At 57.7% G+C, this 27,814-nt stretch overlaps 1 protein-coding gene across 1 annotated transcript; it reads right to left on the bottom strand.

The window, feature by feature from the left end:
- Positions 1–26: 26 nt before the first annotated feature.
- Positions 27–26,646, bottom strand: LOC144373447 (obscurin-like). The gene is given in 25 exon segments (XM_078036522.1): positions 27–5,356; positions 6,131–6,260; positions 6,557–6,659; positions 6,922–7,089; positions 11,657–11,770; positions 12,221–12,398; positions 12,586–12,744; positions 12,880–13,044; positions 13,135–13,251; positions 13,639–13,795; positions 14,653–14,722; positions 14,725–14,804; positions 15,191–15,270; positions 15,421–15,621; positions 16,168–16,307; positions 16,476–16,598; positions 17,130–17,200; positions 17,428–17,488; positions 17,919–18,137; positions 18,326–18,424; positions 18,649–18,681; positions 19,309–19,506; positions 19,774–19,892; positions 20,142–20,220; positions 26,435–26,646. Coding segments are annotated over 25 exon segments (3,258 nt in total). The 5' UTR covers positions 26,550–26,646; the 3' UTR covers positions 27–5,077.
- Between the last annotated feature and the right edge of the window lie 1,168 nt (positions 26,647–27,814).

The raw sequence follows: 27,814 nt of genomic DNA, 5'->3' as shown, positions 1-27,814 counted from the left end.
CATTGTTTGCACAGGCATGTGTGCTTATATGTGTGCATTGCTTGTACAGGCTGTGCTCAGGTGTGTGCGTGTTTATGTGTGTGCACTGCTTGCATAGGCTGTGCTCAGGTGTGTGTGTATTTATGTGTGCTTTGCTTCCACAGGCTGTGCTGAGTCATGTGTGCTTATATGTGTGCATTGCTTGCACAGGCTGTGCTGAGGCATGTGTGCATTTATATGTGTGAATTGTTTGCACAGGCTTTTCTACAGGGAAGTGACTGATGGCGGGAATAGGAATCCAGTCAGGAAGCTGTATGTATTTAGACTAAGTTGGGCATAAAGAGGGACAACCTGTGTGCCATCTGCAGGCAAGCTCCTGTGCACAGAAGGACAGGAAAGCCCAGGGCCTCCACCTGGGTCCTCCCTGGCAGGGACCCGGCTTACTGCTCCATCTTGCTGCTCCAGGACACCTTGGGTTGCTAAGCTGGCACTTTATTCATGGTCCCCAACTTCCCCAGACCAGCTGTGGGCCCCAGTGAGTCTGCCGTTACAGGAGGGCTGCAGCCGTGCAAAGCAGCATCCTGGCCTGGTGCAGACACTCAAGCCAGGTCAGTGCCACCAACAGGAGACAGCCAGGGCCCCTCTGGCTGCGGAGCCACTGGTTAAGACAAAGCAGCAGGACAGGATTAGGAAGCAGGAGGCACAGGGCTCTGATTGCATGGCCTTCAAGAACCAGCGCTCAGTGATGTGCCTGGTCCCAGTGGGCTCTGGAGGCCTGCTCTTCACGCTGACACCTGCCTTCTTCCAGAAAGGGACCCATCGTGACCAACAAGAGAACAGCTGCAGAGGACACTCCTGCCCCAGTGAGAAGGGCACGTCCCCAACCACGAGACAGGCAATGCAGAGGAAGTGGACAAGCCGGTGGCGGTAAAAGCATATATGTATGGTGATACTGTCCCCGGGTTGTGGGACAGTATTATGTCACGGGTCCCCAGGAACACAGGTCCAATATGGCAGGTGAGGGTCACAAGCCCTCACACAGGGACTTGCCCTTGGAGAAAGAGTCCATAAGGGCCACAGGGGCTTCGAAGTTCCTAGGGTTGGGATCTAGGGCTTTGGCTGGCCCGGTCCTCTGAAGGGCCAGAGGGACAGAGACCCTGTGTGTTGGTCCCTGGGATGGACAGACTGCAGTGGGAACACTCCACAGGAGCCTGTGCTCAGGAATTGGACGACACATTTTCCAACCACCCTCTTGTGGAAGCTGTGGCTCCACAAACATGGGTCCAGCCTCTGCTCGATGGCCCTAGGGACAAGGATTCCCCACCTGCCAAGGCAGCCCTTCCAGGGGGGCAACTCCACCTGGGAGCCAAGATATATAACAGTGGCCCTCCTCCCATCCTGGTGGCCTGGGCACTGGCTCACCCAGATGGGGCCTTGTAGGAGTGAGTTGTTGTGACCCTGGGGGTGACCTAGGCCAAGGCAGGGACACTAAACCACAAATGCTCTGGCCTCTCCAAGGCCAATTCAGCCTGGTGGGAAAGGGCCAGACCAATATCTGACTCTCCACTCATCAGCTTAGCCCTCAGTGGAGACGCCCTTCCCCAGATGTCCTGCTGTCCTGCCCTCTGCCCTCAGTGTAGACACCCTTCCCCAGACATCCTACTGTCTGCCTGTGCCCTCAGTGGAGACGCCCTTCCCCAGATGTCCTGCTGTCCTGCCCTCTGCCCTCAGTGTAGAAACCCTTCCCCAGACATCCTACTGTCCTGCCCTCTGCCCTCAGTGTAGACACCCTTCCCCAGACATCCTACTGTCCTGGCTCTGTCCTCAGTGTAGACACCCTTCCCCAGACATCCTACTGTCCTGCCCTCGGCCCTCAGTGGATATGCCCTTTCCTAAGACGTCCTACTGTCCTGCCCTCTGCCCTCAGTGGAGATGCCCTTCCCCAGACATCCTACTGTCCTGCCTCTGCCCTCAGTGTATATGCCCCTTCCCCAGACGTCCTACTGTCCTTCCCTCTGCCCTCAGGGTAGAGGCCCCTTACCCAGACGTCCTACTGTCCTGCCCTCTGCCCTCAGTGGAGATGCCCTTCCCCAGACATCCTACTGTCCTGCCTCTGCCCTCAGTGTATATGCCCCTTCCCCAGACATCCTACTGTCCTGTCCTCTGCCCTCAGTGTAGACACCCTTCCCCAGACATCCTACTGTCCTGTCCTCTGCCCTCAGTTTAGACACCCTTCCCCAGAAATCCTACTGTCCTGTCCTCTGCCCTCAGTGGAGATGCCCTTCCCCAGACATCCTACTGTCCTGCCTCTGTCCTCAGTGTAGACACCCTTCCCCCGACATCCTACTGTCCTGCCCTCTGCCCTCAGTGGAGATGCCCTTCCCCAGACATCCTACTGTCCTGCCTCTGTCCTCAGTGTAGACACCCTTCCCCCGACATCCTACTGTCCTGCCCTCTGTCCTCAGTGTAGACACCCTTCCCCAGACATCCTACTGTCCTGGCTCTGTCCTCAGTGTAGACACCCTTCCCCAGACATCCTACTGTCCTGCCTCTGTCCTCAGTGTAGACATCCTTCCCCAGACGTCCTACTGTCCTGCCTCTACCCAGACGCCCTTCCCCAGACATCCTAATGTCCTGTCGTCTGCCCTCAGTGTATATGTCCCTTCCCCAGACGTGCTACTGTCCTGCCCTCTGCCCTCAGTGTAGATGCCCTTTCCCCGACGTCCTACTGTCCTGCCCTCTGCCCTCAGTGGAGATGCCCTTCCCCAGACGTCCTACTGTCCTGCCCTCTGCCCTCAGTGGATATGCCCTTTCCTCAGACGTCCTACTGTCCTGCCCTCTGCCCTCAGTGGATATGCCCTTTCCTCAGACGTCCTACTGTCCTGCCTCTGCCGTCAGTATATATGCCCCTTCCCCAGATGTCCTACTGTCCTTCCCTCTGCCCTCAGTGTAGAGGCCCCTTCCCCAAACGTCCTAGTGTCCTGTCTCTGCCCTCAGTGTAGACGCCCCTTCCCCAGACTTCCTACTGTCCTGCCTCTACCCTCAGTGGAGATGCCTTCCCCAGACATCCTACTGTACTGCCTCTACCCAGACGCCCTTCCCCAGACATTCTACTGTCCTGTCGTCTGCCCTCAGTGGAGATGCCTCCCCCAGACGTCCTACTGTACTGCCTCTACCCTCAGTGGAGATGCCTTCCCCAGACGTCCTACTGTACTGCCTCTACCCAGATGGCCTTCCCCAGACATCCTACTGTCCTGTCGTCTGCCCGCAGTGGATATGTCCCTTCCCCAGACGTGCTACTCTCCTGCCCTCTGCCCTCAGTGTAGATGCCCTTCCCCCGACGTCCTACTGTCCTGCCCTCTGCCGTCAGTGTAGATGCCCTTTCCTCAGATGTCCTACTGTCCTGTCCTCTGCCCTCAGTTGAGACACCCTTCCCCAGACATCCTACTGTCCTGCCCTCTGCCCTCAGTGTAGACACCCTTCCCCAGACATCCTACTGTCCTGTCGTCTGCCCTCAGTGGAGACACCCTTTCCCCGACGTCCTACTGTCCTGCCCTCTGTCCTCAGTGTAGACACCCTTCCCCAGACATCTTACTGTCCTGCCCTCTGCCCTCAGTGTAGACGCCCTTCCCCAGACTTCCTACTGTCCTGCCCTCTGCCCTCAGTGTAGACGCTCTTCCCCAGACATCCTACTGTCCTGCCTCTGCCCTCAGTGTATATGCCCCTTCCCCAGATGTCCTACTGTCCTTCCCTCTGCCCTCAGTGTAGAGGCCCCTTCCCCAGACGTCCTAGTGTCCTGCCTCTGCCCTCAGTGTAGACGCCCCTTCCCCAGACTTCCTACTGTCCTGCCTCTACCCTCAGTGGCGATGCCTTCCCCAGACGTCCTACTTTCCTGACTCTACCCAGACGCCCTTCCCCAGACATCCTACTGTCCTGTCGTCTGCCCTCAGTGTATATGTCCCTTCCCCAGACGTGCTACTGTCCTGTCCTCTGCCCTCAGTTGAGACACCCTTCCCCAGACATCCTACTGTCCTGCCCTCTGCCCTCAGTTGAGACACCCTTCACCAGACATCCTACTGTCCTGCCTCTGTCCTCAGTGTAGACACCCTTCCCCAGACATCCTACTGTCCTGCCTCTGTCCTCAGTGTAGACACCCTTCCCCAGACATCCTACTGTCCTGTCCTCTGTCCTCAGTTGAGATGCCCTTCCCCAGACATCCTACTGTCCTGCCTCTGTCCTCAGTGTAGACACCCTTCCCCAGACATCCTACTGTCCTGCCTCTGTCCTCAGTGTAGACACCCTTCCCCAGACATCCTACTGTCCTGCCCTCTGCCCTCAGTTGAGACACCCTTCCCCAGACATCCTACTGTCCTGCCTCTGTCCTCAGTGTAGACACCCTTCCCCAGACATCCTACTGTCCTGCCCTCTGCCCTCAGTGTATATGTCCCTTCCCCAGACGTCCTACTGTCCTGCCCTCTGCCCTCAGTGTAGATGCCCTTCCCCGACGTCCTACTGTCCTGCCCTCTGCCCTCAGTGGAGATGCCCTTCCCCAGACGTCCTACTGTCCTGCCCTCTGCCCTCAGTGGATATGCCCTTTCCTCAGACGTCCTACTGTCCTGTCCTCTGCCCTCAGTTGAGACACCCTTCCCCAGACATCCTACTATCCTGTCCTCTGCCCTCAGTTGAGACACCCTTCCCCAGACATCCTACTGTCCTGTCCTCTGCCCTCAGTGTAGACGCCCTTCCCCAGACGTCCTACTGTCCTGCCCTCTGCCCTCAGTGTAGACGCTCTTCCCCAGATATCCTACTGTCCTGCCTCTGCCCTCAGGGGGAAACCCCCTTCTCTAGAAGTGCAGCCCATCCCAGCTGCTGCCTGCAGGAGGCCTGTGTGACCACTGCCAGGCAGGGTGCCCTGGGTCAGAAGTGACTCTGTGGGTTGTCCTGCAGGCCAGGGGCAGGGCTCACACTTCCCCAACACAGAGCAGCCTTTCCAGCACTCATTCTGGGTTCCTGGCCACCTCTGCCTGCCCCACAGGTGCTGAGACCACGTGGCCTGCAGCCTCTGGGCTCCTCCCCACAGCCTCCTCTTCTAGCCAGGTCATCTGCCCAAGATGCCTGCCCAGCCACCCCTGCAGGAAGTGCACCCACTCTGAGACATGGTGGGTCTGCTGCCCCCCAGTCCTGGCTGGCTGTGCAGCTGTGACACAAGGCTCAAGCCTGAGGACCCACCTAGGCAGCATGGGCAACAGGCTTGGTGGCACCTACCTTCTATGGCAGCCACAGTCTGCTCCCTGTGGCACTGCTCCTGGGCCAGCAGCACAGTGCTCTGCATGTACAGGTCCCCACCACCAGGAGTGGAGCCAAGCCGGTTCACCAGCTGCAGGATGGACAGAAACCACTCAGGACCCCTATCCTCAAGGGACAGAGCTGTCTCTCGACCACTCTGGTGGTCTTTAGTTTTAGGTCCCCACTGAGACTGTGTCCCTCAAAGGGGACAGGGCTCCCAGCCAGGGCCTCGCCCAGGCATCTTGCACTGTGCAGATGGCTGCTGGCTGTGTGTGGCTCTGAGCCCCTGAAGTGCAGAGCTGGCTGGGTCTCCCTGCCTCCTGGAACTTGCATGTGGGGCCCACATGCAGGAGGCTGGCCTCTAGACAAGAGCCAGAGACTGGAGCCTGGGGCTCTCGGAGGCCCTATAACAGGCACACACCTGCTCAATGTCACGGTGTGCCAGGACAGGCCCTGAAGACCAGAGGCTCAGACTGGGCCTTGCCTTCAGGAGCCCCAGCCTTGGGCCTCTGGACAATGAATAGGAACAGGGCAGCTCTTCCTTCTGTAGGGTCCCACCTATGTGACACCAGGCAAAGGTGGAAACTAACACTACTTTTTACATAAATGGATGAAAACTGAGGTCAGCACTGGGTTCCCTAGAAAGGCAAAAACCAAAGGGCTTCTTTGAGAGGGTGGGAACAATGGCAGGTGGCAGGGCTCAGCTTCGTGTGGAAGAGGAGCAAGGCCAGACATGGTGTGGTGGGTTGGGGATGATGGGTTACAGTGGCCTGGTGTCTCCGGGCCTGTGCCAAGGGCCCAGGCCCTTCCCTTGTCAAGCCCCAGTGGACAGCTGGCCATGAGGCTCCTTGCCCACCCATCTTACCTCGCATTCATAGTGTCCCAGGTCATCCTTGCCAGCTGCTCTGACCACAAGCACCAGCAGGCCGCTGCGGGGCTCACTCAGCATCTGGTACTTGTTGCCCATGGTCAGCAGGGCCCCATCTTTGTACCACCTAGAACCCGTCACAAGAGTCCATGAGGCAGGGTGTGACATTTCCTGTGCTACAGAGCAGCTGCCCTGGCCCAGATGCTACAGTCCTTGATGAACCCACCCTCTGGATGCCCACATCCAGCTTGGCCATGCTATCTTGTGGCAGAGGCCCCATGCCCAGTGGGTCTCAGCCCCACAATTCCCTCTCTTCAGTGATCAGACAGTCACTGTGCCCAGCCCCGTACAGCTGCACAACCCTTGTGTTGCAGACAGGAGCCTGAAGCCCCTTCCCTGGTGCCCCACCATGTGCTGGCCCACCTGATCTGAGGGTGTGGGGCGCCTTCGAAGGTGCAGGTGAGCTGGGCATCCTCTCCCTCCACAAAGGGTGAGGCCCGGACCTTGTTCACAAACTGTGGCGGGACTGCAGGGTGGAGAGACACAAAGAGCCACTCTGATGGAGCTGGGGGTGTCCGAGCCCCCACATTCTTCCTGAGCCCTAAGTGAGCCCATGACCACATAGGGCTTCCACCCTCCCATGCCTGCCTGCCTGCCCTTCTCTCCCACCCACACCCAGTCCCTCATCACAGTGAGCAGAGGGATGGAGGGCCCTTCCACCCATCCACCAGAGCCACATGGTGGGCTTGGTCAGGGTGTCTCCCTGCCCCACGGGCCTCCAGGCTCACCTTGCACCAGGATCTTTCCCAGGGTGCTGGCACTGCCAGCGGCGCTGGTCGCAAAGCGCATATACTGGCCAGAGTCGACCCCAGTCAGGTTGTCCAGGATGAGGGTGCAGGAACCATCTGGGTCTTCGATGAGGATGTGGTGAGGGTCCACTTCCACTGGCTTCCCATCTAGAAAGGAGGAGTGAGGGCTGTTGTTGGGCAGGGACCTTGTAAGCCTGCCCAGATGGATGAGAGGCTGGGGCTGGTCTGTACCTCTCTGGGTCTGTCTCTGTTTCTCTCTTTCTCTCTCTACCCTCTCTACACAGAGGGTGTGGCCCAGACCTCTGTCTCTGTGTCTCTATGTCCACCTTGGACATTAGCTAGAGGCAGGGCCAAATGAAGAGACCTGAACCTGACAGAAGACATCCACATGGACAGCTAAGTCCATGGTCACCCCACCGCCCCAGTGTGACTCCCTGCGGACCTCCCATGTGCTGATCACGCCCAGCTCCCTGGCTATGGGCCCATCCTCACTCAATCCCACCAAGCCTACAGCTACATAATCCACTGCCTAACACCCCTTCCCTCCCACCCATACCTCGTCCCTCATCACAGCATGCAGAGGGATGGAGGGCCCTTCTACCCATCCAATCTGCAGGGGGCTTCGAGAAGGAACTCAAATTTCCATGGCTGTGCTGGACACAGGCACCAGGCCACCCAGTTGTGGACAGGGACCTCTGGGTGCCATGGCGATGATGTCTGCATCTGAACTCTGGCCTGAAACTGCATGTGACTCTGAGTTCACATAGTGGACCCTTAGCACCAGCCTTCTGCTCAGGGGGAGCCAGGCATCCTGCTGGTCTTCCTGAGGCCACTAGTGCAATGTGCCCTTGTTGACCCAGGGGCTGCTGCAAGTGGCATGGCCATTTGGTTTGACAGTTAACCAGCTAAGCTGGGACAGCTCCACGCAAACACCTGGCAGTAAAGCGTGGATGCCACACCCCAACTTTCCAGCCTTTGCGTGGCTGGCAGAGGAAGTGCCAGGCCTTGCTATAGCACAGAGGCAGCCGAGGTAATGAGAAGATGAATCGCAACTTGATGTCCTTGTATGGCCATCAGAAATGGTCAAAGAGAGCTGGCTACTAGAGTGATCACCACCAGCTCTATCTACTTGCTGCCCCCATGGGCCCAGGTTGTAGGCACATACATAGGTCGTGCAAGCCCAGCAGCTCCGGATGGGTGGCTCCGAATGGGGTGCCCTGGGAGCGCTCCCCTCCTGAGAGGTAGGGCCCAGCAGAAGTGAATTCAGTCACTGAGGGCACTGACTGGAAGGGATGGGTGCTGGTCTCCAGAGGTCAGCAAGCTGCTATAAAACCAGCCTGGTCCTGATCCCCTCTCTTCCTGTCACTGCAACTGCTCCTTCCCCCTGGCAAGACTCCCAAGAAGTCATGAGGCCACCAAGGGGAACCCCACCAGATGGCACCATGCCCTTTGGACTTTCAATCTGAAAACAATCTCTTCACTTTATAAGTAACCCAGACTCAGGTGTCTTGTTGGCACATCAGGAAATGGACACGTCGCACGTTCCTGAGACAGACTGTTTCACGGCTAGAGCCCTTGATGAGTGAAGCGTCCCCTGGGTCTGGGACTTATCCCCTGCCAGACATGGCTGTCAGATACCACTTTTGAAAATCAGCTCTCAGCATGCAGTGGGGCTTTGGAGGAAACCAGATGCCCAACCCAGTGAGGCCTTGTGATCTTCCACTCAGGGATAGGCCAATTGGACTCCCTGAGGAACAAGAGATAAGGGCTGCCCAGCATTCATCAAAAGGAAGAGAGCTTCGTGAATGAGTGGATGTCCCCCAAGGGCAGGGTGGGCTCTGCTCTCCACTCCACTCCCTGATGCAAGGCAGCTGACTCCATGAGAATCTGGATCCAAGGGTCTCCACTCATGGGCTTGGGTTCGCATGGTCTAGCTAAACTGAAGCCCACTGACACGGCAGCTCGCTAGCCTCATCACCCAGGAAAGGAAGCTGGACTCATTCATTGTTTTGGGGGCTGGCCAGAGCTCTTGGCACTCCTAGGCCCTCTCTGCCTGGCTGCCCTTCCTCGCTAGCTTCCTGGGGTCCCTCCCATCTCTCTGGCTTGCCGCCCCTTCACTTATGTTCCTCACCTCTCTGACTCTGTGAATCCCAGATCCCAAGCCTTGAAGCCTGCCTTATCTCTTCACGCTCATTCCACATTCAAACTGACCTCAGTCTCTCTCTCTCTCTCTCTCTCTCTGGCACCAGGGATTGAACCCAAGGGCCTTAATCACATCCCAGCCCTTTCTACATTTTATTTAGAGACAGGGTCTTACTAAGTTGCTTAGGGCCTTGCTAGGTTTCTGAGGCTGCTTTGAACTTGCATCCTCCTGTCTCAGTCTCCTGAGCTGCTGGGAATGTTTTGAGGGCTGTGCACTAGACCTGACCCATAGTTTCAGACAAACTATATGCCAAGGACCTGCCTGCCATCTCTCACCTCCAGCCAGACATCTCTCCTAAGCTCTAGATTTATTCTCAAGCTATCCCCTCCATAACCACCTGGAGCCCAATGGGTACCTGGATTCTTCAAAACCTCACAAATCTGGGTTTCTTTCCTCCCTGCCCAGCTCAGAATGTACCAGCCTGCCTCCCTGTGGGTCTGCCCCACCTCTGTGAATAGGACTAGTGGCCTCTGGTGTCCACAACCCCTGTGCTGCTCCCTGGATGCCATCTCTCTTCCACACACCCCATGCAACCCATCAGCAAATCTGGCTGGCTCTGCCTTCAAAATGCATCCAGGATGCAACCATGGCCACCACCACCATGATGCCATGTCCCTAAGCAGGCCCTTGGCACTACAGCCAAGGTGACAGATGACAGATCTGAACCATGCCCCCTGCTGCTCACAAGACCATGGGGTTTCCATGTAGTCAATGCTCCATGCTGCCCAAAGGAATCTTGTTGATCCCTGGCACCAGCAAGGTGCCTTGGGACCCGAGAACAGTCTGCCAGGGAAGAGCCTCGGATTTTCTGGAACCTTGGGCCACAACAGATGGACTAGCCTAGGGGTTTGTGGCTCAGGACCAGACTGGACACTCTATTTTACAATGGCATTCATGGAGGAGGCTCTGGCCCATGCTAGCCTCCATACCAACTAGGAGATTCCTGGTGGGTGACCCGGGCCACGCTGGCATCCATGCCAATGAGGAGATTCTTAGTAGGTGACCTGGACCACACTGGCATCTATGCCAACAATGAAATTCCTGGGGGGATTCTCAGGCCATTCTGAGAATAGGTGACCCAGGCCATGCCAGTGTCTATGCCAACGACGAGATTCCTAGAAGGTGACCCAGGCCATGCTGTGTCTACACCAATGAACAGATTCCTGGAGGATGCTCCAGGCCACGAAGGCTTCTATGCCAATGATGAGATTCCTGGTGGGTGACCAGGGCAATGCTGGCATCTCTACCAATAATGAGATTCCTGATGGATGCTCTAGGCCAAGCCAGCACTACGCCAACAAGATTCCTAGTAGGTGACCCAGGCCATGCTGGCATCTATGCCAATGACAAAATACCTGTGGGTGACCTGGGCCATGCTGGTGTCTTCACCTTTGACGAGATTCCCAGTGGATGACTAGGGCCATGCTGGTGTCTATGGCAGTAACGAGATTCCTGGGCCACACTGGCATCTACACCAATGAGGAGATTCCTGATGGATGACCCAGGCCACACTGGCGTCTACACTAACAATGAGCTTCCTAGTGGAGCTCCATGCTGTCTTCTATGCTAACGTGAGATTCATAGTGGGCTTCAGGCCATTAATCTTGACTTCAGGAGGACTAGAGCCTGAGGTCAGCCACATGAGTGGTCAGCCATGCAGGTCTGACAGAGTTCCAGTGACAAATGCTGACGTCAAGTCTCATTAAGCCTCCTGGTTGGCATAGGTCTGTTTGTGTTCTCAGGTGTCACTGGGAGGAGAAGGTGCTCTTCCTCACTGCACTGGGAGCGGGAGGCTGGGAGCTCATAAGTGGTGACACTGAACCCTCCCGAAGTGCTCTTCTTTTTTCTCAGGGGCTGCAGTCTTGTCTTTATGCTGAAGTAAACCCTAACCCTGAGCATAATAGCTCTGAACTCCACGACCTTCTGGTGAATCACTGAACCTGAAGGCAACCTTGGGGACCAGTGAACTGGACGTCAGAAGTAAGAGTGGTCTCGGGACCCCAAGCCTATGGAGGTGCAGGAAGTGAGGATGGTCTTGGGACCCCAAGCCTGTGGCAGTGTCAAGTGAGACGGGCCTGGGAGACACCTTACCTCCCTTGACCTTGGCAGCTCCCATCCGTGAGCCACGTAAGGCCTGTGCTCTGTGACCCTGAAGGCGCAGTGTGATCAGCACCCTTCCTGGCCCATTAAGTTTACAGGCCTCTCCTGCACCCAGGTGCCTGCCTGTGGCCCCCTCTGTGGTCCTGGTGCTCTCTCGGCTGCCCTCAGGCATGTCTGTCTCGGCCCTGTGCTGACTCCTCACCCTGCTCATTCCCTAGGGTGGCCATGGCACCACCTGACTTACCTGTTCACTGTCCATCCCCAGGATGTTTGCCCTTGAACAGGCCTGGACTGTCTCTTGTTCCCCATGCCCAGCCCACTGACCAGACCCCATGCTGTCCTCAGCCCCCGTGCAGCCCACCCCTGGTAGGGGTTCCTGTGAAGGGTCAGTCTGTAGGCCCTAGCAGGTACCCTTGTACCAGCTGACAGTAGGCTTGGGTGTGCCAGTCACGCGGCAAGCCAGCTTTACAGTTTCCCCCAGCTCAGCCGTGCAGTCAGCCAGTTCCTCTTCAAATTCCAGAGGACCTGAGGACACATGTGGGGGTCTGAGGACTTTGAGGGTGGGATGTCAGGCCTATGTCCCCTGGGTGCACCCTGGCAAATTGCCCCCAACAACAGCAGTGGCCTCACATCCAAGGGCCTGGTTACTGACTAAGCTGGGTGTGGCTGCACGAGGCAGGGACAGACCAGGGTACAAGACCATCACACCCAAACATGACCTGGTCAGATACTCCAAGTCTGGAGCTATGCCATGTCCCCACTACATCCCTTGTGTCCCAGGGTCAGCTCAACACCTGCTATGGGGCTCCCTGGGAGGCCAAAGCCATTGGTCCCTCAGCTAGATCTGACCAAGGGGAGAACCAAGCCACCAGTGCAGAAAGCAACCCATGCCCACGTGCCCGGCCTGGGTGCAGCCCGCTGGGCATCTAAGTGATGTTCAGGTCCCCACACCAGCACAGCACCAGGGACACTCACGCCACACAGGCAGGGCCAGGCGCTGCTGGATGCTGCTGATCTCCTTCACCCAGGAGTGCTTGATGATGACTGTGCACGCCTGCAGCAGGTACTTGCGCACAGAGTCCTCCTGCTCATGCCACACCTCGAAGGCAAGGTCGTCCCTTTCCACCTGGTCGTTCAGGTCGATGCTACTTAGCTGTTGAGGGGTGCAACATTAGTGGGAGGACAGAGCTAAGCATCCCTAGACAGACAGGGTCCAGTAGGGCTATGCCCAGGTCATCCCAGAACAATGGCAAGTTCTGCTCCAGTGGCCACCCTGGAGCCCAGGAACAGGGAAACCTCCACTGGCCTGCATGACACCCCCAGCCCCTGGAGCCACAGACCTTCATCATATTCCAGAACACATAGCTGAAGGTGTCGGTGCGCGAGTTTCGTCGGGGCTTGCAGATCATCAGGTGGTTCCGAAACAGGAAGACATGACGATTGTGGCCCTTCCAAGGCATTCGGGCTCCTGGTGCGCCCTCCCACACAATGAAGTGGCCCTGGGGTGTGAGTAGATGTGGTTGGACTGTGGTTGCCTGGCCCCATCCCTGGGCGCAGACCCCAGGGTCATCTATGAGCCCAGCACCCACAAAAGCCACACCCCACCACATGGCAGCAGACACAAGTCTCCCCACCTGGCGGATGGGCTCCCCCAGGGCCTCCAGGGTGCCGGGGTAGTTCTCCATGAGGGACACGTGCAGCTTGTTCTCAGCACGCTGGGGCAGCACTGACACGACTGCGTAGGCCTGCTCCAGAAGGGCGCAGTTCTGCTGGTTCCGCGCCTTGTTGTGGATCAGCTCCTGAGGTGGACCAAGGGTCAGGACCCAGACCGCTTCAGCCCCAAGGCCTGGCCTGGACATTCAGGGCTGGGGCAGGACAGGGCTTCCCACCTTGAGCAGAGCCTGGTACTTCTGCACCCGCTCCACCGGCTGCTCCAGGTAGTGCTGCAGTGGGGTTGGCAGTAGCTGCGAGGGGTCCCCAGCAGACAGCATCTCCTCAGTGCATTTCTGTAGGCACCACAGGGTGGGTTTCAGGCAAGAAAGCACAGCTCCAGTTAGGGCATCCTGACAGTAGAGGACATCCCAGGGGCACTCTCACACCTGGCCCTGAACCTGGACAATGGCTGTGTTACCATCTAGCTGGACGCATGCACAGAACTTGGGCAGTGAAGTGGCCAGCCCAGGAGCACAGAGCTACAGGGCTCAAGGGTCCCTGGGGACTGTGGGGAAAGAGATCAGGGAATATGAACTAAGGCCATGAGCACAGGACAAGGGCTAAGCCTCAGGGGACTTTCAGGTCAGTGAGTTTTCTGGTGGGAGTCAAGGCCAGCAATAGGCCTGGGAGTAGCCAGGGAGGGGTGCCGTGGCCAACGCCATGGAGCCAGGCATGGGCACCTTGTAGAACTCCTGGACGGACGTGCTGACAACCACGGACTCTGCCTGCACACGGCCCACCAGGAACTCCAGGTACTTCTCAAAGGCTTCCTGGTTCTTGATGAAGCACATGGCCACATCATCATCTGTGTCACAGCGATGCAGGTCCTGCAAGAAGCTGCCACAGAGAGGGACAGGGTCAGGGACAGGGTCAGGCACAGCTCACAGCCCAGTCCTGGGCCCTGTCCTTGAGAGGCTATGGTTCTTGCCCAGGAGTGGGTTCTGGGTCTGTGAGACTGAGTATACTAAGCTGGGTGTGCAGACATGTGGGCACGTACAGAAGTGCATGGGTATGTACACTTGCCCACGAGTGTGCAGATGTGTAGTATGTGAGCATGTATATGTGGGTACATGCATTTACATGTGCACGTGTGTGGGTGCATGTGTGTATGCATGTGGCTGTGCATGTATACACAAGTGTGCAGATATGACCATGCATGTGTGGCATGTGTGTATAATATGTGTGCATGTGTTTGCCTGAATGTGTCTGTGGATGTGCGCATGGCACACACATGCACTCAAATGCTTGTGTGAGTGTGCAAGAGTACATGTGCATGTAGATTAGCATGCATGTGAGTGCACATATCTATGTGTATCCAGCATGTATGTACATTTTTGTACAGGATTCACATATGTATGTGTGCACACATGTACACTATGTGCACACACATATCAAGCACATGTCCATGCACATTTGAGGCTGGGTGCGTGAGCATATGTGGTGTGCACATGGGACTTCCCGTGTGCCGGTGTACATTCATGTGCATGCACATGGGCCTGTGTGAGTGCTCATGGGTGGCAGGTATTCTTCAGCCTTCAACCCATATGGCGAGTGTCTGTCACTGGGGCATCACACAAGTGGGATGTGCCCATGGGTAAATCGAGTTCCTACCCCAGCTGCTGAGTGTCACCCTCCACGAGGCCTGACCCACAGCTGTGCGTGCACCTCACATGTATGTGTGTGGCCTTGCCTACCTGCTGTGGAAGCGAATGATGTCCTGTACATTGCGAAAAATGACTGCCTTCTGGCTGGCCACGGCTGCTGGTGCTGTATGTAGTGGCTTTGGAGGAACTGAAGCTCACCCACGAAGGTCTGCTCTGAGCTCAGCAGTTCCTGGATGACAGAGCTGGTGGAAGAGTGGCATCAGGGAGTGCCCAGCAGCTGCCCTGCTCCCACTGTCCCTAGTCTCCACATGGGGACTAGGGACACATGGAGAGCTTGCTCCATTGCACTGCAGTTAAATGGGGTTCCTGTGATCAGGAGCCTGTCACCCAGTTTCAGAAAGTGGGTAGGTGGTGGAGCAAGGGCACCACCTCTTCCCCAGGAAGCCCTCCCAAATGAGGCTCTGGGAGGGCACAGCTGCAGAAACCAGGGGCAGGACCGTGACCTAAGGAGGCTCACACAGCTTCAGCAAGCACAGGTCCCCCATGAAGAAGCACGGCAGAACGCCAGCTGGCCCTTGAGGCCCAGCAGCCAGCTGTGGCTCCACTCTCAACCCTCCCCAACACATACCTCAGCCTGGTCTTGTACTCATCCTCGGACACGGCCTCGGGGAATTCAGGGGCCTCACTGGGCCCCCACTCAGGAGACAGCTATTGAGAAACAGGAGTTTGTTCCAGGGCACCAGTTTGTTCCACCTCCTCTGTGGCCACCGGGCTCCTGTCCCTTACTTCCAGGGTTCTCTGGCGAAGGGCCAGGATCCCAGGGCCTTGGCACCCTCCCCCAGCTCCGGACTACCATACCTTGAGCCTCTTGTCCAGGTAGGCTGGTGACACACAGCCTTGCCTGGAGGGGCTGGACTTGGTGGGCTTGGTGCGCACAAGCCAGTGCAGTGGGTGGGCTGAGTCCAAGACCTCCACATACTGGCCTTCCCGCAGTGTGATGGCATCCTGCTCGGCCCCCAGGGGTAGGTAGTTGGCCGTGGCCACATAGATATCAAAGATCTGATAAAGAGAAATGGGCCTAAGTCTTGGGGCCAGAGGGGTGAGGCCTGCCAAGGCCCCCCATTGCCCCCCACCTCTGAGGAGGGATAGGTTCTCCCAACCCCCTAAAACCCCCAAGAGCACAGAGGGGAGGGTGCTGAGTCCAGGGGTTGAAGAGGTACCCAGTCCAGGGCCACAGGGCAGGAGCCCCCAGGGTCACTCTGCACAGATGGCAGTGAGAGGGCTGGCTCCTGCCAACGTGGATGGGCGCCTACACTGTGGTTGCTCACAGCGCCTTGCTGCCCACTGCCCCCTGCAACCCAAGAGGTGGTGGGCTCTGGAGGCAAAGGTGCACTCTCCACAGATGGCAGTGAGAGTGACATCAGAGGTAGTGCTCTGCAGGAACCCACGTGCAGAGACCCTGCCCTCTGCTCTAACCTCTGGTGTCCCTTGGTGTCTCTGGGGGTGATGCCCCTCCCTTGGTAGCACCAGGCCCTTGCAGCCCCCCATTGTCTCTTCAGCAAGTCATGCCCCAAGCCCTGTTCCTAAGGGTCCCAGCCCACCCACCTCTCCTTGGGAGTCCCCATCCTCTGACTCTGAGGATGACTCCTGGACGCTGGAGGAGGGCCACGACCGGCCATGCCGGGGGGAGGTGGACAGAGTCTTGGACTCCTCATCACTGTCACCTCCAGGCACCTGCAGCTTGGCTGGGCGAACACAAGAGTTGTGATGTCCCTGGAAGGCTGTCCCCCTACTGCCTACCACCCAGCCAGTCTCCAGGGCTCCCAGGCACAGAGTCCTAGCTAGGCCCCATGCGAGGACACAGGGTCCCAGCCTCCCCTGTGGTTGGGGAGGTCCCATCCTGGCCCCCTCACCCTGTGTGATCTTGGCCGACACCATCTCAGTGATCTGGGAGGTGAGTTTCTGTAGGAATTCCTCTGTACCCACCTCAGTGAGGGACAGGTGGCTATGGGCCTCCTCAGCCACCAGGGCCTCCCCTGGGGGGACAAACACAACACTGTGGGGTCATGCTTCCCCCAAAAGTTCACTGCAATTCTCCTAGGGGCTGATGGTGAGCAGGAGACCAGGCCCTGGCAGGGAGACCATGAGGTGGTGCCAGCAGGAAGAGACCAGTGAGGTCAGCAGGATGCAGAGCCTGTGACCAGGGATGAGAATGAAGGGAGCGGGTCTGGACAGAAGAGGCAGCAAGTGGCCAGAGAATGGCAAGCACAGCTAAGGGGCAGCAGGTGGCAGGCAGGGCTGCAGGCAGATGGTGAGGGAGCTGAGGACAGGGCTGCGCAGGGTCCAGCCTGGCATCAGGCTTGAGGCAGGGTTGGGGCTGTGGGGGCCGAGGTGACTTTGTGGCTCTTCTTAACATAGCCCACTGGGCATGGGCCCCCTGACCACAGAGGTCAGAAATAGCTCTGACTCCAACCAGAGCTGGGAGCTGGCCATGAGAGGGCAGGAACCTAGAGCCCAGGCTGCTCAGGTCCAAAGGGCGGCCTCCCCTGCACCCAACCCGGGCATACCTTTCCTCTGCCCAGCAAGGCCGGTGAGACCAGCAGACTCTGACATCTGTGCTGAGATGGCTTGGGTGGTCCTGAGGGGAGGAGGGGTGTCCTGCAAGCCCAGCTTGGACCCCACCACTCTGCTCCCCATAGAGGGGGGCCTAGGGGCCAGGACACCACAATCAGTGGCTCCACACCAGAAGGGGCCCATAAAAACTTCATTTGATAGTGTGGAGAAGCTGCACAGGGAAGGGGGTGGCCACCCACAGGGCTACACCACCCTAGCCCACTGGGTAAGTCAGTCAGGGCACCCACTCACCCCTGTAGGAAGGTAGAAATGAGAGCCTCCTTCATCTTCTCCTGCTCCTCCTCCTTGGGCACTGTCCAGAGATCCAGGGGAGCTGTCAGGACCAGTCCTGTACTCCGATACCTTGAGTCCTGGGCTGGGACCCCTACCCAGGACATCTAGACCACCCTGGGGGCCCTGCCTGCACTGTCCCTAAGAAGCCCCTGGCAAGGGTCTGTGCCTAAGCGCCCACCTCCCTGTCCACTCTCAGCAGTTGGTCACCCATGGGGTTGGGGGACAGGCCTGCCCTCCAAGCACCATCGCTCAGAGGGGCTGAACAGAGGGCTCTGGGCAGGGCCTGCAGGCCATCTGTGCACCATGCAGGCAGGGCTGAGGTTCCAGGCCAAACTGGCCTGCACCACTGGGCCCAGACTGCTCTTGGGCTCTGCAGGAGAAGGATCACAGGTGGGTGAAGGCCATACATCCCAAGCTGGTCCCTCACCACACCCAGGCTCCCTACTCACTGCCTGAGACATGCAGGCTGGCAGAGCAGAGGGCCTGGCCAGCGGCCTTGGTGGCAATGCACGTGTAGGTGCCCTGGTGTTGCCGGCCCACATCTAGCAGGACCAGGCTGTGCTGCTGAGCAGAGCTGGCCATAGTGTAGCCTGGGGTGTTTGGGCCAATCCACAGCACACCTCTCTCGGCCTCCTCCTTGAGCCAGTGTATGGTGGGGGCCTGGCATCCTGTGGGCAGGAGAGGGCTCAGTGGGTACACAGCCCCACTGGCTATGGGCCTCCAGAAGAGGGTGCTTGGCAAGAGTGATATGAGGGGTGGAGCAGGAGGCCACGCAGGGTGGCATGGGTGGACTGTGGGAGGGTGGCATGGGGACTCTGGGGGGGGTGATCTTTCTCCGGGGAGTGAGGATGCCCACCTTCCACCTTCACCGAGAATGTGATGCTGGAGCCCCTCTTCACTTTCTTGGGGGTGAACCTCTCCAGGATGCGGGGTGGCACCAATTGCTCACACACATCTGGGAGAGCAAGGACAGCCATGGAGACACCCGGCACCCCTCCTTCAGCTCCCACGTCCTGATGTCCTTGTTCTGGGAACCCCAGGTAGTTCTCTGCGACCTGTGCCTGTGGCCCCAGAGAGCCCTCTTCCTGCACCTCCACCGCTACCAGGCCCAGGGCTGGTCCACTCTGGCCTCACGCCCACAATCCACCCAGCCTCTGTCTGCCCATAGGGCCATCTCACCTGATGCTGACTTCTCTTCTGGTTCATCAGGACCTGAAAAGTGCAGAGGGAGTCAGATGTGCAGCATGCACAGATTCCCTTGCTTCCCTACATGTGGGAAGGTCCTGGTCCTACTGCCCAGTGGGGGGACCTGGGCATGGCCCCACCCATGGTCAAAGGTCCATTACCCTGCCTGAAACTTTGGCCGGGAGGCCAAAGAACTCACACTCCAGTGTACATCCGTGTGACATCCCCACCCTCCCTGTGCCCACTGGGAATCTGGGGCCCCGCCTAGAACCACATGGGCACTGGGAGATGGCAGCTGGGGCTGCACCCTGAGAGGCAGGAGGAGGACCCAGCAACAGTCTCTCCACAGGACCAGTATGGGTCAAACTAGGAGTCAGCTCTCAGTGCTCAGAACGTTTGGGAAAATAAAGACACAGGAGTTTTCTTGTCAGAGCTGCCACTGGGGCTTTGTGCAGGTCTGCTGGGCCCAGTGTTCGTCCGCTTCCCCCAAGAGCCTGCTCATCACTCAGGGCGTCCAAGCCCCACTGGGCACCCGCTCCTGTGGGGCAATTCTGCCATCTGTGCCACTGTGCATAGGGCAATGGGCTGGGCCCCGGCCTGATGGGGCCTGGCATGCAGTACATGTGGCACTGCTCACTCCTTCAGGGCACACACCTCGGACCAGCAGATGGGCAGATGAGTAGGCAGCACCAATAGCATTGCTGATATAGGCTGCATACTGGCCCACGTCCTCCCGGGTGACAGAGACGATCTCCAGGGTGTGCAGTGTCTTCTTGTCAGCCATGCGAATGTGGGCAGATGTAGACAGGGGCTGGCCATCTTTGAACCAGTACAATCTGGGGACTGGGTAGCCTACCCCATGGAGGAGAGTGGTCAGCACACGACCATTCTCAATGGGCACTATACTCTTTCGATGGGAGACAGACAAAGGCCCAGAAAAGAGGTTGCTCAGAGGCCAGCGAGCCTCTGGTGTGGGGGTGGGGTGGCAGCCTCTTGTTGCCCAGCAGCAGGCACACATGACCTCCTGACCTCCACTGGTCAGGCCCTTCCCACATGTGACCAATGGGAGACAGCTCCTGGCCTCCCTCCAGCTACGGTGCCCACTCCCCAGCACCTCACCTTTCACTTTGATCTGAAATTTGGCCAGGCGTGTACCAGGGGCCACCTGGAGGTCCCTCAGCTCCTCCACCACCTGGGGCAGCTGCCCCTCATCTGATTCGGTTCCCTCTTGCTCCCAGCTGGCAAAAAAGACAAATAAGGGGGTAGCCATAAAGTGGAGCAGGCTGAGGGTCCAGGCAGGAGGGCCCACGGGGTGAAGGTCAGAGGCGGATAGGTTTGAGGTTCCCTGTATGCTGAGTGGAGGAGCAGAGGGACAGAAACGGCCAGGGTCTGACTGAAAGCTGCAGGCTTGGGAAAGTCAATCTAAGCCACCCAGTCCAGATCACCACTTCCCGGGAGGCCCTGGGCCGCTGTCTGTGTGGCCCCACCTAGACAGGTATCCCTGGGCACTGAAGTAGGATGAGGTCTCCGTGGCGTCTGCGGCAGTGTCGTAGTCTGTGCTGGTCACTGGGGAGGAAAAGTGAGTGGAGGAGGCTCAGGACTTTGGGATTTCAGGGGGACACGCCGTCCTGGGCCTGCCCACCCCTGCTGTTCCCAGCCTCGTTCTTCCACACCAATAACTAACTGCAAGCCTCTTAGGCCCAGCACAAAATGTCATATGACCTGAGTCTCCAGAAACAGCAGACAGGGACAGTGGCAGAACCTTCTGGTTCCATCCCACCAGGGCATGAGAGGTTGGAGACACAAGCCTCAAAACCAAGAGAAAGAGACTTGAATTTCTGGCCAAGAAGGGGCAACAAGCTGGACTTCCACCACTGTGGGCCAAGCGAGAGTCCCCAGAGTGCCCATGCTGAGACGCTACCCCAGCAGGATGGTTGGGAGGTGGGGCTCTGGGCCTGGGGCCAGTGGGAGCTGAATGGCAGCTGCACCTTAGCCAAGGACCCGAGACCCCTGGCCCTTCTTGCCACGTTCTCAGTGACATTCAGGTAAAATTGGGGGACTTTACAAGATTTCTTAGACAATAAAATGGAAGAAAATAGTCTTTTACAAATGGTGTTAAGAAAGAGTGAACTTGGAGCCTTACCTCAAACTCACAAATTCCCTCCAAGGGAACCAAAGACCTCAACTTCAGAGCTACCACCAAGTTTCCAGAAGAAAGCACACATGTGGGTCTTTATGACTCACATCAGGCAGCACTTGCATACGTGTGGCAAAGCCCAAGCAGGCAAGAAAGAGCAGAGACCCTAGCCTTCATCAGGCCAGACACAGTGCCCCCAAAACATGGCCAAGAAAGGGAAAGACCGAGGTCATGCCTCTGATGCAGCCCGGAATCAGAAACACGTGAAGAGCTCTTTCAGCTCTGGAAGGAGACCAGCCATCAGTGCCCACCATGCCACAGCTCCAAGCATGCCTGTATGCAGGGGAGCCTCCACCACGACCCCACACACACCAGCAGCAGTTCTGTGGCCAGGGCACCTGCCAGCTGCATGTCCTCTAGCCCAGCTCAGCTCTGACCCTGTTTGCCTGGGGACAGGCAAGACAACCTGCTTCAGAGGCTAGTCAGAAGCCCAGGCTCCTCGCTGGGGTGAACCCAGGGGATATAAATCAGGACCCATGGTCTCCCTGGGGCAGGATTAACCTGCCAGGGCAGCTCACAGAAGCCAACCAAGGGTCCTGTTGCCTAGGCTGAAGGTGTTTTAAGGACACCTCAGGAGCAGCCAGATGTGAGATCATGTCGGGCAAGCTTTGGTGGGCACAGCCCCTGCCAGCACCTCTGTTTCCATCAGGCCGAAGTTCCCTGAGGCCCACAGCCTGGGCACCCTACTCCAGCTGTGTCACACGCCATCCCCAGTGGATGGGGTGGGGCCCTTTCCAGGCTTCCTGTCAAAGCTTGGTCTTCCTGGCCAGCCTGCCCACCAAGGCTACAGGGACCCTGTAATTAATTGGTGTCTATTTGCTAATTAGACACCAGTGCTACAAGTTCAAGTATGGGGGTCAGGGGTCAGGGCGTGCTGTGAGGGTGGCTCTGCAGTGCCTGGGCTGGGGGCAGTTGCTTGGAGGGTAGAGGGGGCCCGCTAGATCCCTGCCTGCTTCAGCCCAGGTTCCCCACCCCTTCTCTTGTGCCACAATGGGGTGGGGGCTGGAGCTCTCCTCCAGGAGAGGCAGGCACTACAGATCCGGTGTCTGCTGGACCCAGTCCTGGAGAGAGCCATCACCCCCTAGCATGTTTTGCCTGCCTTGGCTTAACTGTTCTCGTGACTGCTGGGCCAGCTGAGGGCAAAGCAGGGAGACAGTGGTTGGATGGAAGGAAGAATTTCCCAGTTACCAGGGGGCCCTGTTGCCTGTTGCCCTGGAGTGTACTCAGAGCCTCACTGACCACATGTATGGGCTGTGCAGCCTGGGAATCCCTCCTCATGTCCCCCTTTCCACCTCTTCCCAGGGCCCCCAACCATGCAGGTGACCATTGAGGATGTGCAGGTCCAGGCGAGTGGTACGGCACAGTTTGAGGCTGTCATTGAGGGGCACCCACAGCCCACTGTGACATGGTACAAGGTAAGAGCTGGCCCAAGGAGGCAGGGTGGGACCCTCAGAGGCCGGAGGCACCTGTGTGTGCATGTGTGTACGAAAACCGCACCACACAATCCTAGCTGTGTGGCCCCTCCTGCAATCCCAAGCCCATCATGGCTGGGCATGGGGCTGGACCTGGGGCCGACACACAGCAGGTGCCAGGGAAGGGCAGGTGGGCCTGATGCTGGGATGGGCTGATGGCGTCCTGGCCTGCTGGTGTTTCAGGACGGTGTCCAAATGGAGGACAGTGCCCGGCTGAGCCAGCAGAAGGATGGCACCACTCACTGCCTGATACTGAAGGATGTGGCCCAGCAAGATGCAGGCGTCTACACCTGTCTCGCACACAATGCTGCTGGCCAGGTGCTCTGCAAGGCGGAACTGCTGGTCCATGGGGGTAAGCCGCAGAGCCTCCCAGGCCCAGGGCCGCTCGGTCTCCACATGGCATCCCCAGTCCCCACAGGGACCCCAGCTCAACGTTCCCATGGGCCACAGACCCAGGCCCAGGGAACAGCTTGCCAGCTCCACAGTACTGGGGACGAGGGCCAGGGCAGTGCCTTTGCCGTCCTAACTACCTTCTGTGCTGACCACAGGAGACAGTGAGCCAGATTCAGAAGAGCAGAGCCATTGAAGGAAGCTGCACTCCTTCTACGAGGTAAAGGAGGAGATTGGCAGGTACACTCCAGCCCTTCTGGCCCCGGGGATGCCCAGGACCTGTGGCACAGCGTCACCATCCTGATCCCCCTCCCTCCTCCCCAGAGGCGTGTTTGGCTTTGTAAAAAGGGTACAGCACAAAGGAAATAAGGTATTCTGTGCTGCCAAGTTCATCCCCCTGCGGAGCAGAACTCGGGCCCAGGTGTACCAGGAGCGAGATATCCTGGCCACGGTCAGCCACCCGCTGGTCACTGGGCTGCTGGACCAGTTTGAGACCCGGAAGACCCTCATCCTCATTTTGGAACTGTATCCTTTCTTCTCCTGGCCCCTTGGGGTTTGAGGAGGGGTACAGTGGCCACCAGGCTGGGGATTGGAGGAGCATATGCTCCCTGGGCCTGGCAGGTTGTGACGGCCTCAGCCCACCTTCCTGTGGCCAATGCTGTGTGACAAGCAGCCCTGTTCCTGACACTCCTGATGGTATTGGGCAGGGGGTTCTTTCTCTCTGAGGGTTGTCCATGGGGGTCACCAGGCAGGGTCAGTGGTTGAGCTGCTCCTGAGCGTCCAGATGTCCTCGGTGGAGATGGCCAGGGGTCTCCTCCCATGGGTGACCTCTCAGATGTCAGGCGAGGTGTATCCTACACAGGTTACTCCAGGTTTTTGCCCACTGCCCATAGGTCCCTGACTGGGGTCTCAGTGTGGCCTTGTGGCTGGATCTGCTCCTGTGTTCTTGTCTCTCCCCTGAGGAGGGATTTGTGCAGACAGGCCAGGTGCCCCCACCCTACCACTGCCCTGTGGCCTCAGTCCCTAGGCAGCCCCCATCATCTGGGCTGGATGCTGTCTGGGGTTCCAGGGGCCCATGGAACCTCCCCTCAACCTGAGCACCAGTACCCCACCCTTGAGACCACAGAAACCCTGTCCTGGCCACCTCCTGGTGGGTTCCAGCCTCAGCTGCTTTCCTTGACCAGGCCCCAGGTGCTCATCAGAGGAGCTGCTGGATCGCCTCTTCAAGAAGAGAGTGGTGACAGAAGCCGAGGTGACCCTGCACCTGCCTGCCACTGGCCTGAGCTGCATGCGGGTCCCAGCCCCACCCAGACACAGCTGCCCCAAATGTGGCCCAGGCCCCGCCTCTCTGGATCCCAGGCCCCGTGGCTACCCAGGCTCTGTGCCCAGCTGCACTGCCTGGCTTCCTGCACACCTTGCTTGTTCCTGGGGATTTCTCTGGCTTTGGCACTTAGGGCTCAGGGTGCCACCTACCCTTTGGCACTTAGGGCTCAGGGTGCTACCTCTCCTCAACCCCTTTGGGCTTGTCCCAGGTGCTAGACTGGGGCACTCAAGCAGGATGAGTCAAGGTGGAGGGCCGCGGCCCCTCCCTGAGCACAGCATTTGCCACAGGTCAAGGTCTACCTCCAGCAGCTGGTGGAGGGACTGCACTATCTGCACAGCCACGGGGTCCTCCACCTGGACATAAAGATTCTGTCCCTTGGGCCCCTCCAGAACCTGGGTGGGAGAGGGGAGCCCTGGGCCTACAGGATAGGAAGGGACAGGCCTACCATGTCCAGTTTCCTTGACAGGACTTGCTATCCTGCAGGGACTGGATGCACTGCTAATTGGCAGCTCATCCGTGGGCTCTGTCTGATCTACAGAACTTCTAGTTTCCCCCTCACCCCCCTCTCCCATTGTGGCTTAGCTTCTACAGATCAGAAAAAATATTTGACCTTGGATTTTTAATCCTAATTTTCAACTCTGTAGAAGAATTTGGCTCCAAACCTTTCCAATCAAAAGGGTGATTATCTCCTCCATGGGACACAGTCTCCCCTTTAGATACAGCTGACTTATGGAACCAGACCAGAAATACCTGTCACTTTCACAAATGGAGGGGGAGAATGGCTCTACCACTGCCTCTGGGTCCAAACCCATCACTTTGGATCCACTTTTAAGAAATCTAATATCCAGTATGCTAATGAATTATTTTCTCAATTAATTCCACTAATTAGTCATCCATTCTTGCTCTGCCAGAATCCCTATCTTTTTACCATCTAATCATTCATTGCCAACAAGCCACATATTCTACCTCCCTAGAGGGATGCATTTACACTGGGTAAATAAATGGTTAGGGTAATCTCATGCTGCCTGTTCCAGCTTCCCAGATCCAGTTCACAGTACCAAACATCAATATTAACCATCAAGGGAAAATATGCTTCTTTAAATAATCAGGAGAGAATCTCCTACTCTATCTGGAAATTTCTCTGTTCTGCTAGTTCAGTATTGGCAGTCAACAGACAATGGCACTCATTATTACTACTACAATACTAAAAGGCATTGTCCCTATAGCTAAACCATCATCTCTGACACCCAAATAATCAGAATTTTTTAGCAGAATTTAGTGTCCTTGCCTCACCCCCCAACAGCATCTTCTGCTCATTTTTCGCCCAATACTGAGGTTTTATCTGAGTTCCATGGTGATGCCAAGACAGGTAAAGATATTCTTTAAATCTTCCACCTACTCCCTTCTTTTCTGAAACTTACACATAATCAATGTTTTTACTTATTTTGAAAACTCTCATGCACCAGGTATAGTGATAATAGCTTTAAAAAGCATTTACCTACTTCCACCCTTAAATCTTTATGGGTTGGGGTTTGTACCCCCATTTTACAGAAAAGAAAAGCTGAGGCTCGGTCCCCTGCCCAAGGTCATCCCGGGCAGGGGCTGGGATCCAGGTTTGACCTGGATATCCTCTGTCCTCCGCTTGCTGGGTTCTCACAGTGCGTGCGGGCGGGGTGCGCTCCTCGGGGCTGTCTTCCTTGGAGGACGAGCCTCTGAGAAGAACCAGTCCCCTTCCCTGTCTTCACCACGCTCCCACCACTTCCACCTGGCAGCGGTTCCCGGAGACCCTACTCACAGTCCCTCCTCTGGGGCCAATTCAAACTTCCCCTCGGTCCCCAAAGCAGGCACCGGCTGGCTGACACGAGGAGCCGCCTCCTCCCCGCCCGCAAGGCTGGGAGCCGGCGAGTGGAAGAAAGGAGGGCGCGGATACCCCGCTTCCCCGGGCTCGGACTCGGGGGCCAGAGGCGGCACGACGCTGCGGGGGAGTGGGCAGCGCCGGCGGGCCAGGGGTCGGCGGGACCCGGGGACCGGGGAACCGGAGACCCGGCGCGGGAGCGCGGCTCGGGCGGGCAGGGGGCTCCGGCGCCGGGGGAGGATGCGCGGGCGGCGGGGCGCTGCCGCCGGCGCCAGGTCGGTGCGCGGAATGCCGGGAGCCGCGCCGGGGCGGGGGGAAGGGGTCCGCGGCGCGGGGGGGAGGGGGGGAGGGGTCCGCGGCGCGGGGGGGAGGGGGGGAGGGGTCCGCGGCGCGGGGGGGGGGGGGGAAGGGGTGGGGGTGGGGGAAGGGGTCGGCGGGGCGGCGGGCGGGGCCCCGGGGCCGGGCGCAACGGGCGGGAAGGTGCGGCGGCCACAGGCGCGCCGGCCCGGGTCGGGGTCGGGTCCCGGGAGGCCCCCTCCTACCTTTGCCGGGCGCCACGTAGACGGAGTAGAGCAGCGAGGACGAGAGCGAGAAGAAGAAGAGTGCGGTGAACAGCGAGCGGCGCGGCAGCCACAGCAGCCCCCGGCGGGCGCACATGCTGCAGCCGGGCGGCCGCTCGAGGGCCAGGCCTGCTCCTGCCGCTCCCGTGCGGCGCCGCCGCCTGGGCCTCGGCCGCCGCCTCCCGAGTCTCGCGGGCCGCCACCGCCGTCTTGCCAATCCCAGCTGCGGGCCGGGCCACATGAAGCGGGCGGGGCCGCGCGGCCTGGAGCCAGCGCAGCGACGGGGGCGGGGCGGGCGGTCGCACAGGGGCGGAGGGGCGGGGCCAGCGCCGCCCGGCACCGTCGCAAAAGACCCACGCTCTCGCTCGCCACCCGACCCCAGTCGCCCCCGCGGCCGCGCAGCGGCTTTAGGAAGCTGTTAGAGGTACAGTAGTGAAGGATAATCTAACCCCACTCTTGAGGTAGTGGGTTAGAAGCACAAATGTACTCCAAGTAGGCCATGTGGTACAGGTGCCATGGACCATATGTAGCTGCCGAGCACCTGAAGTAGTGTTAACTGAGTAGTGTTAAACAGTGTTAACTGAGATATGCTATGAGTATAAAACACTCACTGGAATTACACAAAGGATGTAAAATTCCCAGTGCTATTTTTTCATGCTGATTGTATCCAATCACATTACTTTGAATATAGTCATCCCTCTGTATCTGAAGGGGATTGGCTCCAGGACTCATTCCAAGCTAAAAATCTGGGAATGCTTCTATCTTTTATATAAAAGTATTTGGACATAAACTATGCATATCCTCCTGTATGTTTTAAATTTCCTTTAGATTTATAATACCCATTATAAATTAATATTATGTTATTATATATTTACATATTATATTGCATTGATTAGGGAATAATAATAAGAAAAAAATCTGCACATGTTCAATAAATATGCCATTTTTTCCCTGAATATTTTTTAATCCTAACTTAGTTGCAGAAACCACAAGTATGGAGGGCCAACGCTGTTTGGTCAGACAAGATGTATTGTTAAAACTGATTTTCCCTTCTCCCTTCTGCTTTTCTGCACTTGGCTACAGAGACCTCTGGTCACAGGCTGCTTACATTCCATTTGTACTTGAAAGAGGTACAGCTGTATCTACTCTACAGGATGCTCCGGATGAGTGAGGGTTCCAGCCACAGGGACAGAGAAGGCCTGCAGAAGGATGTGACAACAAAACTGTCATCTGGATGGCAAGTAAGATTTAGGCCAAGAATAGGTCAGTGGTGGGGTTGGAGGATAGACTTGAAGGCAGAACAGGGTATTTAGAGAAGGCCACCATTTGCAAAGTCAAATCATCATGATTTTCATTTATTAA

Source organism: Ictidomys tridecemlineatus, unplaced genomic scaffold (assembly GCF_052094955.1).
Source record: "Ictidomys tridecemlineatus isolate mIctTri1 unplaced genomic scaffold, mIctTri1.hap1 Scaffold_3999, whole genome shotgun sequence".
Classification (NCBI taxonomy): Eukaryota; Metazoa; Chordata; class Mammalia; order Rodentia; family Sciuridae; genus Ictidomys; species Ictidomys tridecemlineatus.
Note: the sequence above shows the minus strand (reverse complement) of the source record. Positions and strands in the feature narration are given on the sequence as shown.